This window comes from Suncus etruscus, chromosome 3, assembly GCF_024139225.1.
Source record: "Suncus etruscus isolate mSunEtr1 chromosome 3, mSunEtr1.pri.cur, whole genome shotgun sequence".
NCBI classification, from domain to species: domain Eukaryota; kingdom Metazoa; phylum Chordata; class Mammalia; order Eulipotyphla; family Soricidae; genus Suncus; species Suncus etruscus.
The window spans coordinates 77,074,651-77,093,608 of record NC_064850.1 but is presented as its reverse complement, the minus strand read 5'-3'; the positions used below and the strand labels follow the sequence as shown (position 1 = coordinate 77,093,608).

The 18,958-nt window shown below is 36.3% G+C and overlaps 1 protein-coding gene across 1 annotated transcript in view; it reads left to right on the top strand.

Moving 5' to 3' along the window:
- VPS13A (vacuolar protein sorting 13 homolog A) overlaps nt 1-18,958 on the top strand; it is a 260,909-nt gene that overhangs the window by 196,796 nt on the left and 45,155 nt on the right. The window contains exons 58-63 of the mRNA XM_049769767.1: nt 2,522-2,591; nt 3,900-4,005; nt 8,312-8,425; nt 12,875-13,017; nt 16,946-17,027; nt 17,972-18,085. Coding sequence (XP_049625724.1) covers nt 2,522-2,591; nt 3,900-4,005; nt 8,312-8,425; nt 12,875-13,017; nt 16,946-17,027; nt 17,972-18,085 — 629 coding nt within the window. The remainder of the gene's footprint in view (nt 1-2,521; nt 2,592-3,899; nt 4,006-8,311; nt 8,426-12,874; nt 13,018-16,945; nt 17,028-17,971; nt 18,086-18,958) is intronic.

Below are 18,958 nucleotides of genomic sequence, written 5' to 3'. Positions count from 1 at the left end.
GCCATATCCAAAGACCACAGAAACTGAGGAATGGGTATTGAGTGGGACATTTACCATGGGGTGGAATTAGGCATAGAAATAGGATGGGTGGGGGATAGAGGAGTGATAGTGGAACTATTGTAGAAGGAAATGGTGGAATTAATCCCATGACAGTATACTTCAAGGGTGGAGAAACCCTGTATCTCTTAGGCCAAGGGAATTCCCTTTCTAATGTCCCCAATATTTACTGTGCCTATGCAGGAAAAAAAAAGCACAAAATAATCTTTTTTATTTATCTATTTTTTGACTTCTTTGTTTTGGTGTGGATATTGAAGTTGTTGTCTCCATTTTTTTTTAATATCCTTTTTGCACTCTGTCATGTTTTTTATTTCAGGACCGTGGCTATTATGTGGTGCTTGTCTTTATTGCTGTAGTGCTCACTGGATATTTTATTTGATATTTCTTTTTGTATTGCTGTGGTGTTTCCTTTTTCCCTTTCCTCTCTCAAACTGAGGTTGAGAGCCTCTAGAAGGACTCTGTCCATTTTCCGCTTCTTTGCTTTTTACCCCATCTTGTTGCTTTTCTTTTCTTCAACCAAAACCACAAAACTTGAACTATCTAGTTCCGCCTCTCAAATAGAGGGGGAAATAATGGAGGGTACCAAGACCAAACAGTTGTATAATCACTAAGTAGTAAGCTAAACACAGAAGGGACCACTCATTCTAGCAGCCCTGGGGTTGAGGGAGGGAGATACGGGATGCAAGATGGGAACGGGGATGGAGGAAGGACAAATTTGGTGATGGGAATTCTCCTGATTCAATGTTAATATGTACCTAAAATATTACTGTGAAAGATATATAAGCCCACTATGATCAAAATAAAAATTATATATGTAAATAAAAAAGAAGAAAATGGTGGAAGGTGTGGTGCTATAATTATTCAAGAAACCCTACCACTAACAGCATTGTAAAACCATAATGTCTAAGTAAAATAAAATTTAAAAAATTGGGGCCGGAGTGATAGCATGGAGGTGTAAGGTGTTTGCCTTTCACACAGAAGGTTGGTGGTTCAAATTCCAGCATCCCATATGGTCCCCTGAGCCTGCCAGGAGCAATTTCTGAGCATAGAGCCAGGATTAATCCCTGAGCGCTGCCAGGTGTGAACCCCCCCCCCCAATTTTTTTTTAATTTAAAAGGCCACTAAAGGCTGGGAGATGGGATCAGAGCATGTGCCTTACATACATCTGATCCCTGTAGGACCTGGCACCAGATAGCTATCCAGACACAACTTGGTGTCCTGGTAGACCCTGGCATCATAGGTCTAACCTCTACCACAACTTCTGCCTCTGTCGCTGAACTGACCCTGGCATTGAGTTGGGCCAAATATCTTTGGAAGACTCCTCCCCTCCCCATTCCCCCAAAACCACTCTAGGATCTTTGAGCAAATTGTAACAAAATTCAATTCAGAGTTTTTCTTACTATGGAAACACCTGTATGCTCCAGATGAGACTTCTAATAAGCCCTTTCAGTCTTTCTTTTCTTTCCCCTTGCTATTCCCATCCCTTTTTTCAGGTTTTGCCATCATTGCCTTTCCCTGACTTTTCCTCTTTCTTCCTCTCCTTCTCCATCATATGCTATAATTACCTGAGGCATTTGTTTTCTATCACTCTGTACTTACGGACTAGTGAAAATAGGATAAATGTTTCAAGGATAGCTCAGACAGAAATGAAAGCACAGGGCCCGGAGAGATAGCACAGCGGCGTTTGCCTTGCAAGCAGCTGATCCAGGACCAAAGGTGGTTGGTTCGAATCCCGGTGTGCCATATGGTCCCCCGTGCCTGCCAGGAACTATTTCTGAGCAGACAGCTAGGAGTAAACCCTTGAGCACCACCGGGTGTGGCCCAAAAACCAAAAAAAAAAAAAATGAAATCACATAAATAATATATATTATATATATTATAACATATATAATATAACATAATATAATTTTATATTATATAATATAATCTAAATACTTTACATCAGTATTTAAATAATTATACTCTGTAAGCTCAAAGTAATGTGTGTTAAAAAATAATGACTTTTATGAGAACCAACAGAAATTTCTGTGGACTGACACCAGTTCGTAGAGCAATGAAAACCACTAATCTGATATCCATAATCTGCTTTGAAGCTGTTTGGCCACTCTATTTGACTGAAACCTTCTACCTTGTCAAAAACAAAGGTCTCTTTTCAATTTATTTGATGATTGTAATGTGTGTTTAAAGATTATTAATTTAAATATTAGTCATTTTAAGAGTGAATACAGGTAGTTTTTTAAATGAAGTCATAAAAATAAGATTGTAATAGGTCTTCTAAATAACTATTATAATTGATCATTGTGATTCAGTTAGTTTCTAATTTAGTTTTAAGTTAATTGTGATTATGTATAAGATTGTAAGAAAATGTTTATCTTTTACTAGAGCATCATGGAATTGATCATATAAAGAAAATGTTTATGTTTTAGCATCATGGAATTGATCATATATTCTGTAACCTTTTCAGCCCCAAAGCCTTTCATTGATGTCAGTATTGTCATGAAGTCTGCAGGTCATTCCCATATAACACTCATTAAGTAAGTGTTTCAGTACAAATATTGTGTATTAATTTGCTGTTTTAATTTAAATAAGAATCAACTGTTTTCCTTTTAAAAGTTAATTTTATGGCAAGGAGTGTAACCTAGAGTACCACATGACTGCATACTCAAGACTTCTTTCCTGCATGGCATTCCACTCCCCCCACTCCACCCACATTTATGGCCCTGGTGGCACCCTGCAACCCAAACCTAAATGAATGGCCCTACATGGTTGGCTCAGTAACACTGGTAGCAGTTCCTGAGCATTAAGGTTTAAAATTTTTAAAACGTTAAAAATGTATTGTATAATGGGGCCAGGCAGTGGTGCTAGAGGTAAGGTGCCTGCCTGCCTTCCCTGCGCTAGCCTTGGATGGACCACTGTTCGATCCCCCGGTGTCCCATATGGTCCCCCAAGCCAGGAGCGACTTCTGAGCGTCACCGGGTATGGCCCAAAAACCAAAAAAAAAAAAAAAAATTTTTTTTATCGTATCAAGATTGAAGTGTAAAATATTAACATGTTGATGCTGGCACTGAATTGTGTTAATTAAGCCAACATTCAAATGTGAGCCATCAGTGGTTCTCTCTGCTTTACCGTGTTAAACTACAGTCAAGATGGTAAAACTTTTTTTTTTTTTTTTTAACTAATTTGGGAGAGTCTAATGAGGCTCTTGGAGCTCTGAATGAAATAGTCATGAGTGTTAATATTTTATTCTAACATTAGTTATTTATAATTATTTTGGAAGAAAGAGGATTAATTGTTTCAAATTCAGTCACATAGGATGTTGACAGAAACATCCATTTATGTCACTTCTCTGCTCAACCTTTTCAACAACATAAATGTTTTTATTACCTTGATTTATAAATTTCATTATATAATAATGAATGTGAATATTATGAATATTTATAATATGAATATCATACTTTTTCCTTTTCCTAATGTAAAATGCAAATACTTTTAATTTTTAAACACATATTGACTCCTTTAACTTAATTTTTGTTGACTTTTATACTTAAGTGAATACATTTTATGTGTATAGTATAGTTTTTGTTTTTCATTTTATTTTTTGATTAAATGTTTCTTCTCTATAAGAATTTAGAGTTTGAAGTTATAATGTTTCCATGATGGATTTTTATTTATTTAAACTTTTTCTTATCTTCCCCTTTTCCCTTTTATGGCATGGGGGCACCCTAGTGCAGAGCAGCAGTGAGATGGCACTCTTCAGCCCTTGAACTGTCCAGCCCTCTTGATCATTTCCTAGTACAATTATTAATTTATGGTTTTCAAATGTTTTCTGCTTTGTAATACAGGTATTTTAAAGTACTCATCCAGGAAATGGATCTCAGACTAGACCTAGGATTTATATATGCTCTGGCAGAACTAATTACACAGAAAGAAGCACCTGAAAACATAGAGGTAAGACAATCTATAACATTGTGAAGGAAGAAATAAAGAAAGAGCTATATTACAAAAAGAGATTAACATAAATTTGTGAAAATATGTAAATGCTGGAGCCCCAAGACACGATACTTTCTTTGCAGCCAGGAGCATTTTGGGCTACATCCCAGACATGCTGGGGCTGCATGGTGCCAGATTGAAAAGGGTTTAGTTTGTGCATGTGCCATATTACCACCTTGGCCACTGTTGTAGCTAACTTTGAAAAGTTTTTTTTTTTTTTGGGGGGGGGGGGAGTCACACCCAGTGAAACTCAGGTTTTACTCCTGGCTATGCACTCAGAAATCGTTCCTGGCTTGGAGGACCATATGGGATGCCAGGGGATCAAACCAGGGTCTGTCCTGGATCAGCCACATGCAAAGCAAATGCCCTACTGCTGTGCTTTCATTCTGGCCCCTAACTTTGAAAACTTTTATGCTGAGATACACAACTCATCAAGTAGAAATCACATTGTTAGAGAATAAAAACCTGAAGCAAGGCATCATAAAAAATCATATATATGATTATTATTATTAAATGACTATTTTATCTAAGCACCATTGTTACAAAATTGTTCATGATTGCATTTCATTCATACAATGTACAACACCCTTCACTAGTGCCACCACCAATATTCCTAGTTTCCTTCTTCCCTCCTTTATCCCCCTGCCTGCCTCTGGGTAGATATTTTATCTCTCTCTCTCCTCTTTTGCTATCTCTCTCTTTTATTTTGGCACTGTGATTTGCACTATTGTTATTGATGGGGGATCATACACTTTCAGCACCCAGTTCTTGGCTAGAGAGATCATCTTCAACTATAACTGTCATAGTGGACCTCTCTCTACCTAATTGCACTCCTGACTCCTTGTTGTATGCTTTCTGACATGGACTGGTCCTTCTGGCCTTCATCTCAGTTATCTCTAGATTTTATTACCATACTATTTTTTATTTTTTATATATAATAAATAAGTGAGATTGTTCTGTGCCTATAAGTCTCTCTCATTCATTTCACTCAGCATAATAATCTCCATTTCTATCCATGTATAAGCAAATTTTATGATTTCATTTTTCCTAATAGTTGCAAAGCATTCCATTGTATAGCTGTACCACAGTTTCTTTAGCCACTCATCAGTTCTTGGGTGTTTGGGATGTTTCTAGATTCTGGCTATTGTAAATAGTGCTGCAATGAACATGCAGAGGACTTTTCTCCATGGTGATTTGGGGTTCCTAGGATGTATACATAGGAATGGTATTGCTAGATCATATGGAAATTATAATTTTTCAGGAATATCCATATTTCTAGTTTTTTTTAATATTTTTATTTTTAATTATGAGAACAAAGATGCAAAGAAAGAGGACAAGGTAAAGTTACAGTGGAAGGACAATTACCCATAACATAATTCTCAGAAGTCCCCTTGCTGATATCTTAACTTTGAACTTTCAGCCAAAGAACATTAAGATAAATAAAACAGAATCCATGCACAATTACTTTGTCCCTCAAGTCTCCAAATTGTAACACATTATAATATTTCTTAACAGTACACAAGGCAATCTAAAGCCATAAAACTTACATAACTCCTTAAACATTAGAGGCATAGTATTTTTTACATGTCCATGTATATGCATATTAGTTTAAGTTAACCTCAAATTTTAAGTTGTTTTTTTTTTTTAAGGATTAGAGTCAAAGGAGCACAGTAAAAACGGTGTTAGAGTGGCAATTGTTGTTTGCATAGGCCCACCAAAATATGAGGGGCATGGAAAGGAATAACCTTGGTCTAAATACAAAGAGACCTTACCCCTGAAGTTTCCTGGCATGAGACCAACTCTAGGCTCCAGGCAAGCTAGATCGTCCAATCCAAGACATTGTCTGTAGTGCCAACACACTTTTCACACAGTCTGTTGTTGGTAACATGTTTCTGTATTAAAGATCCTGGAATCGGCATATCCTACATTGAAGTCAGAATGTGGGGCGTCCTCTCGTTTCACTTCACCATTAAACGGCAATGCAGGGAGCCCTGTCCTATAAGCAGGTCGTTGTTGTTGTTAAGTCTTCTCAGTGTTAAGGGAAGTCTCTTTTGAGCAGGTCGATGTCTGAGCAGTGGTAGGGTCTTTTGTGGTAGAGGATTGCTTCCAGGTGATGTTATAGACAAACCTGGATGTTTCATGGATGGCTTCCCTGGTTCAGGGGTGAATGGAAAATACCCTTTCTTTTGAGGTCTGTGCCAGGTCGTTATGTCAATGTTCAGGGTGTAAGGTCCCTTTGCACTACAAGATTTGTGTGTTCCAAATTCTATTAGATAGGATCTTATTTGTATGTATTTTCCCATTTTAATGTGCCTATGCAAAAAAGGAGCAATGCCACGTGGCGTTATTGGCGCATATGGGGGCCGAAAGAACAAGTCCAGCAATCCCCATGACTGGTTCAATCATAAGCATTAACCTGGGGGACTCTTTCACCAAAATTTCTTGTTGAACAGCTCATAAAGAGAAGATAAAAAGTGGTTAGAATCGTCACTGTATCAGAGAATATTTAGTAAGACTTTTAGCTGTCAGAGAAAAAACACAAAATATTCTAAAGAAATACGTGTCCTTTTTATGTTTTTTGAAACAGTTTGGGGTTCTAACACACAATGCACGGCTTTGGTCTGTGATTAGGGTTGTGCAGAACTGAAGTTAAAAAGAGTAATGTGGGTTAGTGATGTTTGGGGGGGAGTGAGAGAGTTAAGCAGTGAAAATGAGCTTTGTAGGTGTGTGGGAAAGGGGAGAATACAAAATGGACATTCTGGATATGCAAAACATAACATAAAGATAAGGAATACTCTTAATACATGCAGTGCGCGGGGGCGGTTTTCCATATGCACAGTGGTCAGAAATTGCCAGTGACAAACTTAGCGAAACCGAGCAAATCTCAGCACACCCCAAGTTAGGATCCACCATTTCTGGCCGCCTGGGCTGCCACCCCAGAAGGCCTGGAGGCCGGGGGCAGAAGAGGGTAAGGCTGGGGGCCTATCAAGGCTCCCAGCGCACCCAAGTTAGGGAGAAGGCCTTTCACATGGGGTCTCCCCAAACCCCATGCCAGCTAGAGCTAGCCTCCAGCTCAAGAGAGGATAGAAAGAGAACCGGAAGCCAGGATCTGCCCACCCTACGCCCTGTGCCCTTCCCACCCCAGAGCTGGGGGAAGGGCGGGAAAGCTTGGGACCCCATCCAGGAGGGACCCCCCCGACACCCACCTTGTCTGGCCGCCTGGCTGTTTCTAGTTTTTTGAGTAATAATAGTTTTCCCAAAAAAGTTCTATCAGTCTACATTTCCACCTACAATAAATGAGAGTCCCTTTCTCCCTGCATCTGTGCCAGCACATGATTTTCTTGTATAAAATGACCTTCTTAAGCTAACTTTAGCAAGAAAGATTTTAGGCTAGTAATAGGGGAAGACTAGTCGTACATCTTAACTTTTTCAGTTTAAATCTACTTTAGAATTTTTGAATTAATTTTAGTTCTTTAAAACTTATATTGGTAATTTCGAAGTCTTTTGTCACTCATAGGCAATTTATACAGCTTTTTTTTTCATTGCATTTCAATGCCTTGTACAGTATAATTTAACTTAATTGGAAATTGGGCATTTTAAATAATCTTCACTCGAAATTGTGTATACTGGTCAGCTTTTCTCATTAATGTTAATTTATTTATTCACCCAATAGCTGACTGGATTTTGTTTGTTAGAGTTTTGGAACCAAACCTGGTGGGCTTATTCCTGCTGTACGCTCTCTCTGGCTCATCCTGGCTCATTATTACCTTGCCTATCCATATCTGTGCCTTTTTATACAGTGTTAAGCTCTTTGATGTTGATCTTAAGAAAAACTGTTAACTATGGAATATATTTAGACAGAACTCTCTCTTACACCTGGACTATACCCAACTGTCATATTCTTTTTCAAGGCTGCTTACTTTACTTTTCCACTCTAATCACCCTCCCACCATCCTTTGCTCAGGACCCAGAGATCTAGCAACTCAAAGTATGATCAAAAAGAACTTTGCAACAATAAAAAATTAATTCAAAATTGAACCTACAGTGCAAACCCTGAGTATTATCAGTTGTGACCCCCAAAATCAAAACCAAAAACAACAGTAACCACAACAAAAATTCCTAAGAAAGTATTCAGGATTTGGATGGCAATTCCAGGAACACAACTTTCCAGTCATGAGTGTTGTTGGATTGTCGTACAGTCTGTGAATGATGATCTCATGTTGATAGGTTCCTTAAGTTTATTATATTTAATGTTTGTTTGTAGATCGAAAATTTTCAGAAAGATATGCAGTCTTTCCAGGATGAATGTAAAACAGGTTCATTTGTAGATTCATCACAAGTTGGTTTCTATGAATACTTTCATATATCACCTATCAAGGTAAGAGAAAAACCATCATCTAAAATTTACTTGATTGTGTACATAGTATTTAGGTAAATCTGTCTGGGAGTATAATATTTAAATTTTTATTCTTTAATAGTATGTCAATATTATCACAAATTATAAATAAAAATTAATATAAGTCTTAACATTTTAATAACAATTTCATATATAGAAATAATATTTTTATATTTTTTTCTTTTTTGAGTTTTAGACCACGCCTGGCAGTGCTCAGGGCCTACTCCTGGCTCTGAATTCAGGGATCACTATTTACAGGTCTTAAGGGGACCATATATGCTGCCAGAGACCAAACACAGGTCAGCTGGCAAATAGCTTATCCACTCTATTATAATCACTCTGACCCCTATATGTTTATATATATGAGCTAAGATTATGTTACTCTGTTTTTTGTTTTTTGTTTTTATGTACTCTTATTTTTAAATTGTTTAAAACAATTTTAAAAATTTTATGCTTATTTTGTGCATATTTTATGTTAAAAAGTTAGATTTAAGGATTAGGTGTTGGTGGGGCCCGAGAGGTGGCGCTAGAGGTAAGCGCCTTGCAAGCGCTAGCCAAGGAAGGACCGAGGTTCGATCCCCTGGCTTCCCATATGGTCCCCCCAAGACAGGGGCAATTTCTGAGTGCTTAGCCAGGAGTAACCCCTGAGCATCAAAAATGGGTGTGGCCAAAAATTAAATAAAAAAAAATAAAAAAAAAAGAATTAGGTGTTGAACAGGATTATATATAAGTTCTTAACACAAAATGTTTGAGTTATTTGCATAATTCTTGCAGAAAATTTATTTATAATTTCTATATACCATGATACAGAAGTACTTTTGAAGTACTTCAGAGACTGCAGAAATTCAAAGGATAATCAGAGATTACTTTGAAGAGCTTTATATCACAAAGCAAGAACCTGGAAGAAATGGATGAATTCTTGGACTCTTAAAACCTCCCAAGGTTGACCCAAGATGATCTGAAACAGAACTATTATTATAGGAGAAATTGAAATGGTAATCAAAAGGCTTCGCAAAAAACACAAGCCCAGAGCCAGATGAATTCTCTAGTGAATTCCTTCAAACCTTTATAGAGGACCTACTGCTAATCCTTCTCAGGCTCTTCTAGGAAATTGAAGAAACAGAAACAATTCCAAATAGTTTCTATGACTAACATCACCCTGATACCAACAGTAGACAGAGATACCACAAAAAATATAAAGAATAAAAAAAAAATAACACAAGAACTAGAGTCCAGTATTCTGAATGAACACAAAGATCCTCAACAAAAGTTTAGCAAATAAGATCCAGTGGCTCATTAAGAAGGTCATACACCATGACCAAGTAGGAATCATTCCAAAGATGCAAGGATGGATTGACATGCACAAGTCAATCAATGTAATGCATCATATCTTCAAATTGAAAAATAAAAACCATATACTCATATCAATAGATGCAGATAAAGCATTTGACAAGGTCCAGCACCCAATCATGATTAAAAAAAAAAAGTCTCAGCAAAATGGGAATGAAAGGAACTTTTCTTGATATAGTCAAGGCCATTTACCCTAAACCCATGACAGATACTCAACAGGAAAACACTAAAAGCCTTTTCTCTAAGAGCTGTCACAAGACAAAGTTGCTCCCTCTTGCCACTTCTATTCAACATAATACTGGAAGTACTTTCCATAGCATTCAGAAAAGAAAAAGATACCAAGATCATCCTGATTGGCAAGGAAGAAGTCAAGCTCTCACTGCTCGAAGATAACATGATACTATATTTAGAAAATCTTCTCAACTCTACCAAAAATACTTATAGAAACAACAGATTTCTTTAGTACAATGGCAGGTTACAAAAGTAACACACAACAATCCATGACATTTTTATATACAAATGATTAAAGAAAAGAAACATTTTTAAAAAAATTCCATTCACAATTTTGCCTCAAAAATTCAAGTACTTTGGAATCAACTAAAGAGTTGAAAGACTTCTACAAAGAAAACTACAAAATGCTGCTTCAAAAAATCAAAGAGGACACAAGAAAATGGAAACATACCCTGCTCATAGATTCAGAGGATTAACATCATTAAAATCACAATACTTCACAAAGCATTCTTCAGATTTAATGCCTCTGAGGAAGCCCATAATATTTTTCAAAGAAGTGGGTCAAACATTCCTGAAATTTATTTGGAACAATAAATGCTCACAAATAGCTAAAACAATCCATGGGGAAATAAAAGATGGGGGGACATCACTTTCCCCAACTTTAAGTTGCACTGTAAAGCAATAGTCATTAAAACAAAATGGCTTTGAAACAAACACAGATTCTCAGATTAGTGGAATAGACCTCCAGGTATACAATGAATTAATATTTGATAAAGAGACAAGAAATACAAAGTGGAATAAGGAATGCCTCTTGAATAAGTTGTGTTTGGAAAACTGGTCAATTATATGGAAAAAAAGTGAACTCAGACCTCTCTTTAAAATCATACACAAAAGTCAAATCAAAATGAATTAATGACCTTGATATCTGACCTGAAGCTGTAAAATACATAGAGGAAAACTTAGGCAAAACACTCCATGACATTAAGACTAAAGGCATCTTCAAGGAGGAAACACCACACTCCAAGCATGTGGAATCAGAGATAAACAAGTGGGATTAAGGAAAACTGAGATACTTCTTCACTTAATGAAACGATGACTAAAGGATACAAAGCTACACATGGATGGGAGAAACTATTCACCCAGTACCTATCTAATAATAGGTCAATATCTAAGATATAAAAGGTACTGGCAGAATGGAACAAGAAAAAAATAAAACCCCATCAAAAAATGGGGAGAAGAAATGAAAAGACATTTCCTCAAAGGAGAAATACAGGTGACCAAAAGGCACATGAAAAAGTGTTCTACGACACTAATCCTCAGGGAGATGCTAATCAAAACTACAATGAGATATCATTGTAGTTGCTGATGTAGGTGAGACTTTCATTCGCTGCTGGTGGAAATGTCATCTAGTCCAGCATTCCTGGAAAACACTATGGATGTTCCTCAAAGAGCTGGAAATTGAAGTTCTTTATGATAATCCAGAAATACCACTTCTAGGAATATATACTAGGAATACAAAAACAATACAAAAATGCCCTCTTTACCCCTATGTTTATCATAGTATTACTTACAGTAACCATAATCTGGAAGCAGCCCAGGTGCCCAACAACAAATGAATGGCTAAACCCTTATAAACCCTGTGCTAAACCCAGTGGCACATCTACACAATGAAATGAATTGTAATGTAGCCATTACAAAAATGAAGTCATGAAATTTGCTTATATATGAATGAAAATGGTTATTTTTTTTTTGAGTGAAATGAGTCAGAGGGAGAGGGATAAACATAGAATAACCTAATTTATGTACAGGAATAAGGAAAATAAAAGAATCTGTGGGGATGATTCTGAGACAGTATAGATGATGATTAGTAGGAGCAGTCCATGGAGGAAGCTTGCCACAAAGAGCAGAGCACAGTTAGAGTAGAGAAGGGTCTACTATGAAAGAGACATGCATGACACCCCTTCATAACAGTAGTGCAAACCAGTGTCAAAAAAAGAAAAGAAGAGAGAGTGGAATAAAATACCTGCTCCAGAAGTAGGCTGGGGAGGGAATGTGGGAGATAAGAGAACATCAAGGAAGAGTGAAAGGGAAACTTGACCTTGTTAATGGGAAATGCACACAGTGAAGTTTTTTGTGTGTGTGTGTGTGTTGTTTTTTTTTTTTGAAACAGTTGTGATCTACAGAGTCCGTCATTGTTAAATTTCAGATATACGTTGAGTCAGGGCCCTTCCCACCTCCAGTGTCAACCTCCCTCCACCAATGGACCCAGAATGCATTTTATACCACCACTCTTTGCCCTCTGGCCTGCCAGTATAACAGGCCTCTTTAAGTTTAGATTGTTAAAGTTTACAGTGAAGGTTCTTGTATATTTTGTGACTGTAACTCAATCACGAACAACTTTATCTGTGAAAAAAAAAACTGCAGTATGAACAAGAACAATCTTATAACCGTGATGTTTATATTACAGAAAATAATATTTTCAAAAAATAATAAGATATGCTTTTTAACTTGCTTCACTATGTTGTTGACTCAATTCTAATCATGAGCTTTTGGATGTTTGTCTGAAACCACAGTTTCTAAACTGCTAGTGTTATTGGACTGAATCCAAAATAAGTGAATTGAACTCTACTTTATATTGCTAAAGAAGATGTTTTTAGGAATTCTATTTTAACTTATTTTAGTATACTCTTATTTATAATCCTGATATATTTTATCTACATAATTTTGAAATCTAATTTGTGGAGTAGTGAATTTCAAATGAGAGCAAAGCTTAAAATTATTAAATAGAATAAAGTTAATTTTATCATTGTGCATAATAAGCTGTAATGTAGATCTCTTTTTTCTCTTCAGTTGCATTTAAGTGTTTCATTGAGTTCTGGTAAAGAAACAAAAGATTCAGGACGGAATGGAGGACTGATTGCTATTTATTCTCTACAACTTTTGCTAAGGAGTATTGGTGCTACTCTCACAGATGTGCAAGATGTTATTTTCAAGTATGTTCAACACTTATATATGTTCATGATGAAATTACATTATCATGTTCCTTAAGTAGACATTCTATTGAAATATGAAATTGTATTGACATAATTGACATACTTAAATATTCAAATCATGTAAAACAGCTTTACTGTTATGTGTAATTTAATAACATATTACTGATAATAATGATTAAATAGGATATTTTGGTATATATATATGTATATTATGTTTATATGTATATATGTATACAAATATATACATATACATATATTTATACTAGGATTACTTTTATCGAACTTAGCCCTCTCCCCTATGTGAGGACCTCAGTTCTGTTGTCAGAGTCCAAAGGTTCAATTTTAGTCTCCATTCATTGTTTACTGCTTGATTTATTTCTTTCTTTCTTTCTTTCTTTCTTTCTTTCTTTCTTTCTTTCTTTCTTTCTTTCTTTCTTTCTTTCTTTCTTTCTTTCTTTCTTTCTTTCTTTCTTTCTTTCTTTCTTTCTTTCTTTCTTTCTTTCTTTCTTTCTTTCTTTCTTTCTTTCTTTCTTTCTTTCTGTGTGTGGTTTTTGGGTCACACCTGGCAGTGCTCAGGGGTTATTCCTGGCTCCATGCTCAGAAATTGCTCCTGGCAGGCACGGGGACCATATGGGATGCCGGGATTTGAACTGATGACCTTCTGCATGAAAGGCAAACGCCTTACCTCCATGCTATCTCTCTGGCCCCTGTTTACTACTTTCTTTATCTTTTTATTGTGTTGAGCCATACCAGCGATTCTTAGGGATTACTCATCTTCTGCACTCAGGAATCATACCTGACTGGCTTGGGAAACCATATGGGATGCCAGGAATCAAAGATAGGTTGGCCATGTGTGATGCAAACACCCTAACCACTGTACTATCACTTCATTGCCACTTTTTGTTCCTTTATATGAGACTATGCGGTAATTGTCTTTCTCTATAGCTTTGGTGACTTAGTTTATACTTAATATGTGTCGTTACATTTCATCCAAACTCTGTAGCAAAAATAGCAGTTTCAATTTTCATATAGCTTATTGTTTGTTTGCTAAAGCATCTTCCAGTGCTCTGTCATTAGGAAGTTGGCTTATTTCCAGATTTGACTGTTGGAAATAATGTTGCAGGATGGATTGTGTGAGGATATATGTTTTTGAATTAATGTTTTTATGTTTTGTGGTTAGTTGAATTGTTGAGTCATACAGAAATTCAATTTTAATTTTTAGAAATCTTCATATTGTTTTCGATAGAGGCTGGAATAGTTTACCCACCTACTGTTCTTGAGTAATGGCAGCTTCCTTTTTTACAGCATTAATTGCATCAGTTTTTCAGTATTAGTTTTGTTTTGGTGATGCTTAAGACTTAGTCCTGGGGGCCGGGAAGGTGGCGCTAGAGGTAAGGTGTCTGCCTTGCAAGCCCTAGCGTAGGACGGACCGTGGTTCGATACTCCGGTGTCCCATATGGTCACCCCAAGCCAGGGGCGATTTCTGAGTGCATAGTCAGGAGCAACCCCTGAGCATCAAACGGGTGTGGCCCAAAACCCCCCCCCCCAAAAAAAAAAAAAGACTTACTCCTGGATCTGTGCTCAGAGATCACTCCTAGCAGAGTTGAGGGGACTTTTTGTGGTGCAAGGGATTGAACCAGGGTTAGGCTCATTCAAGGCCCTACTTGCTGTACTATTTCTTTGATTTCTCCAGGAATTTTTTTTCTTTTTTTTTGCAAAATTTTGATGTGAAGTTCTCCAGGATTTCTAATACTGGCTTCTGTAGTTTTTCATATCAGTGATTCTCAGTCTATAAGGTTATTTTTATTTTGTCATTTTGATTTATATTTCTTTGAAAATCAGTGAAGATGCACAGTTTTAAATACCTGTTAAATTAATTTATATGTTAAATATATATGTTTATGTTACACCTATTATTTATATGAACTTACATGTTATATCTGTTATGTGATTATATAAATGTTACATGACTTTTTCATAAACCTGTCATTTTATCTCCATGTCTTCTCTAACAGTTGCTATTCAGCTCCTTACCTCAGGTTTTAATGAAGGTGTTTATTATTGAGTTCTGCTTAACTGTTAACCCACTATCAGATGTATGATGTGCAAATATTTCTTTTCTTAATTGAGTGCCTTTTGATTTTAACCATGCTTTCTTTGACAGTACACATAAACTTTTTAGATAGTGTTCTCATTTGCTTATTTTTGCTTTTATTTTCTTAACCACCTCCTCTGATGTCAGTCAGTACTCTAGAGTCCTTTTTTATTCATATTGTTGGGCTATGATCCACACCCAATTCTCCTGAAGGCTTCTTCCTGGCTCTCTGCTCAAGGATCATTTCTGATAGTGCTGGGGATAAAGGAGGAAGCCATATGTTGCCCAGGGTACTTAGAATTGGAGTCAGCCATGTACAAATATAAAACAAATGCCTTAAAGCCCTGTACTCTTTCTGGCTCCTACCCTGGAAAATTCTGTCGTGGCTTTCCTTTTGGAATCCATTTTGAATATGTGTTTGTTGTGAGCTAGATATCTAATCTCTCTCTCTCCCTCCCTCTCTCTCTCTTTCCTTTCCTCTCTCTCTTCTTTCTTCTCTCTTTCCTCTCTCTCTCTCCTCTCTCTCTCTCTCTCTCCTCTCTCTCTCTCTCTCTCTCTCTCTCTCTCTCTCTCTCTCTCTCTCTCTCTCTCTCTCTCTCTCTCTCCTCTCTCCCTCTCCCTCTCCCTCTCCCTCTCCCTCTCCCTCCCTCCTTCCTTTATTTAAGTAGCTAGGTTTTCTTCCCATCTGTTGCAAACTTTCTTCTCCTAGAGGGAATGTTCCTCTTTTTTGAGGGTTTACTTCTGGATTTCAAATTTATCCATTGTGTGAGAGTGTTTTTATTTCAGACCCGCACTATTTTGATTATTATTGTTTTATAGCATAGTTTAAAATGTTCCTCTTTTTTGAGGGTTTACTTCTGGATTTCAAATTTATCCATTGTGTGAGAGTGTTTTTATTTCAGACCCGCACTATTTTGATTATTATTGTTTTATAGCATAGTTTAAGGTCAAGGCCTACAATAACTCCCAATTGCCTCATTACTCAGAAGTACTTTGGCTATTTGGGTAATTTCATGTTTCCAGACAAAGTATAGTAGTGTTCTGTGTCCTCGAAGAATATTATTAGGATCTTGATAAGATATCTCTTTGAATCTTTAAGTTTGATTAAGATGGTCATTTTAACAATGTTAAATCTTCTAAGATATGAGCACAGAATATTCTTCCAAATATTATGACCTCTTCTTTTCTTTTTGTTTTGTTGTTGTCATATCTGCTGGCATACAGCTTCATAGTGGAAATAATAATGTTGTGAGTGAATTATAAATGAATTCTCTTGACTCCTCAGCTATCATCTTTTCAAGGACGGGACTATAATGCTAACCTCTGACTGCTCTTGAATAAACATTCTCATTTGTTTCTGTGTCAAACATTTTCCATGTGTGCCATGATAGGATATTTGGAGACTCTGAATAGATTTCAGGGGCCTCTGAATCACCTAAAATACATGAGGATGTATGTGTTGCTTGTTTTTCTGAAGTAAACATAGAGTCTTTATCATGATCTTAAAGGTTCTTTGACTGGAATGCATAGATTAAAAATAAAATAGAATAAAATAGAATTTTAATAGCCTTGGAAAGAAATTCCGGAAGAAAAAAATTTGGGGTTTTTTTGGGGGCCATTCTTAGTGGCGCTCAGGGGTTACTCCTGGCTCTGTGCTCAGAAATTGCTCTTGACTTGGGGTATTGAACTCATGTTCATCGTGGGTCAGCAGCATGCAAGGAAAATGCTCTGCCTCTGTACTACCACTTTGGCCCCTGAAGAAAATTTTAAGTAAATTACTATTAAAAATATCTGTTTATAGACATGTATTTATATACTTATGTATTTTTCCAGGCTTGCATTTTTTGAACTGAACTTTCAGTTTCACACAACATCTGAACTACAATCTGAAGTAATAAAACACTATTCAAAACAGGTTTGTGTGGGTTATATCTTTCAAAAGGTCAGAATAATATAGAACAGTGAAACTATGTCTGAGCATGTAAAATGTAGATTTAGCAAAATTAATTGCCATTTTTAAATTTTGGAAACGTCTTTTCTCAGAAATATAGAAATTGAACTTAGCCACCATTTTAATTGTTGCATTTTTTTAGCCACTGCCAGAAATATATTTCTGATCAGTATGTACTAGACACACAGAGATTTTATAACTAAGTTATTCCCCCACACTTAGTAACTTTAGTAACCTAGTTAATGAGTACAGTATACTTATTTTTAAACTGAAGCATTTTTCATTTCCTGAAAAATTGTTTTGTGAGACACCATGTACACTTCCTGAGAAAGTTGTTACATAATAGATGTATCACTGAGCATCACTCAGGACACATTGAGTTTGGCTTCCCTTTTTGCTATTTACCCCCATGGAATCCCAGGCTTTGTTTGACTAGCATCTTTGCTTGTCTGTAAAGTGTGCTTATAGTAAATATTATTAGCATTTGTTATAAAACTAAAATTTTGAATATTAGACATGCTATTCTAGTATTCTACTTTAGTATTCTAATGCCACGTTGTGTTTTAAAAATGTTTTCTTACCCTAAAGGGTTGTGTAGTTACAGGTCAAAGGGCTGGAGTGTGTGCCTGGCTTACTGTACACATACATGTAGTTCAATCTCTGGCACTAACCGTATTCCATCCAAGTACTACATAGTGTAGCTCTGGGAGCCCTCACCACTGCCGGAGAAACCCAGATAATAAATAGCAAATGGAGTAATGAATGTATAAACCTAATTATGAACAATATTTAGGTATTGAAAGTGGTGTTTAGTGTGTTTATGCTTGGAATAAAGTGGAGTGAATATTCCATGAGGAAGAATTAATTCTGATTTTCCAAATTCATTAATAATTCTGTTTCATTTTTAGGCTATTAAGCAGATGTATGTACTCATTCTTGGACTTGAAGTTTTGGGCAATCCCTTTGGCTTGATTAGAGAATTTTCTGAAGGTGTAGAAGCATTTTTTTATGAGCCTTACCAGGTAAAATAGTTATCCTTTTGGATAAATAATATGATGTAATTTTTAACCAATGTTAGTGTAAACTGATTTGAGGGGCATAATAAGGACCTTAGTTTTCAGCAAACAATTGTAACAGATTTTGAGAAATTGAAGGGAAATTAAGAACTTTTCACACAATCTTTAAATATAAGGGTTTACTTTTTGAATTTTAATTATTCTGTTGAAAAGATTACGCATGGATAAATTCACACTGGTGGGTAAGAAATCACTACGAATGGCAGTTCTGCCTTGCTCAGTATGTGCAACAGTAAATGTAACCCTGTCATGGGTATTTTTGCCTTTTTCTCTCTGGAGCTGCAACTGGTGGAGCAGGGGCTTCTCTGACAAGTTACTGTATAAACTCGAGTATACATACAAATTTTGTGCCCCTCAAACCAAACTTGGCTTATACTCGGGTCATACAGGTTATTTGATTTGGTGCGCACACACCGAATCAAATGCACATAGTCTCCAGTCGTCTTCTGCCACCTGCTTGAGGGGTCAGTGCTTCAGCTCATTCCACAAGTCGCAGCTGAGCTGAAGAGGTAGGCAGCTGAACTGAACTATATGCCACTGAACTATTTAACCCACAATATTCAGTGGCACATTTAATTAAGTGAAAAACCCATTTAAGGCAGTAAATACATGTTTATAAATCTTGAATCTTTATAATCAGGTGTTTTGGAGTATAAAGATTCAGGAATTTTAACCATTTATTTACAATGCTTACTATCTTATGTCTTGCATGGTTTATTCACTTTATTAAAGTTGCCATTGAATACTATGGGTTAATGTGGTATATTAATGGTATACAGTATATCAAAAATCATGTATTGTAAATGTAATCATGTATTT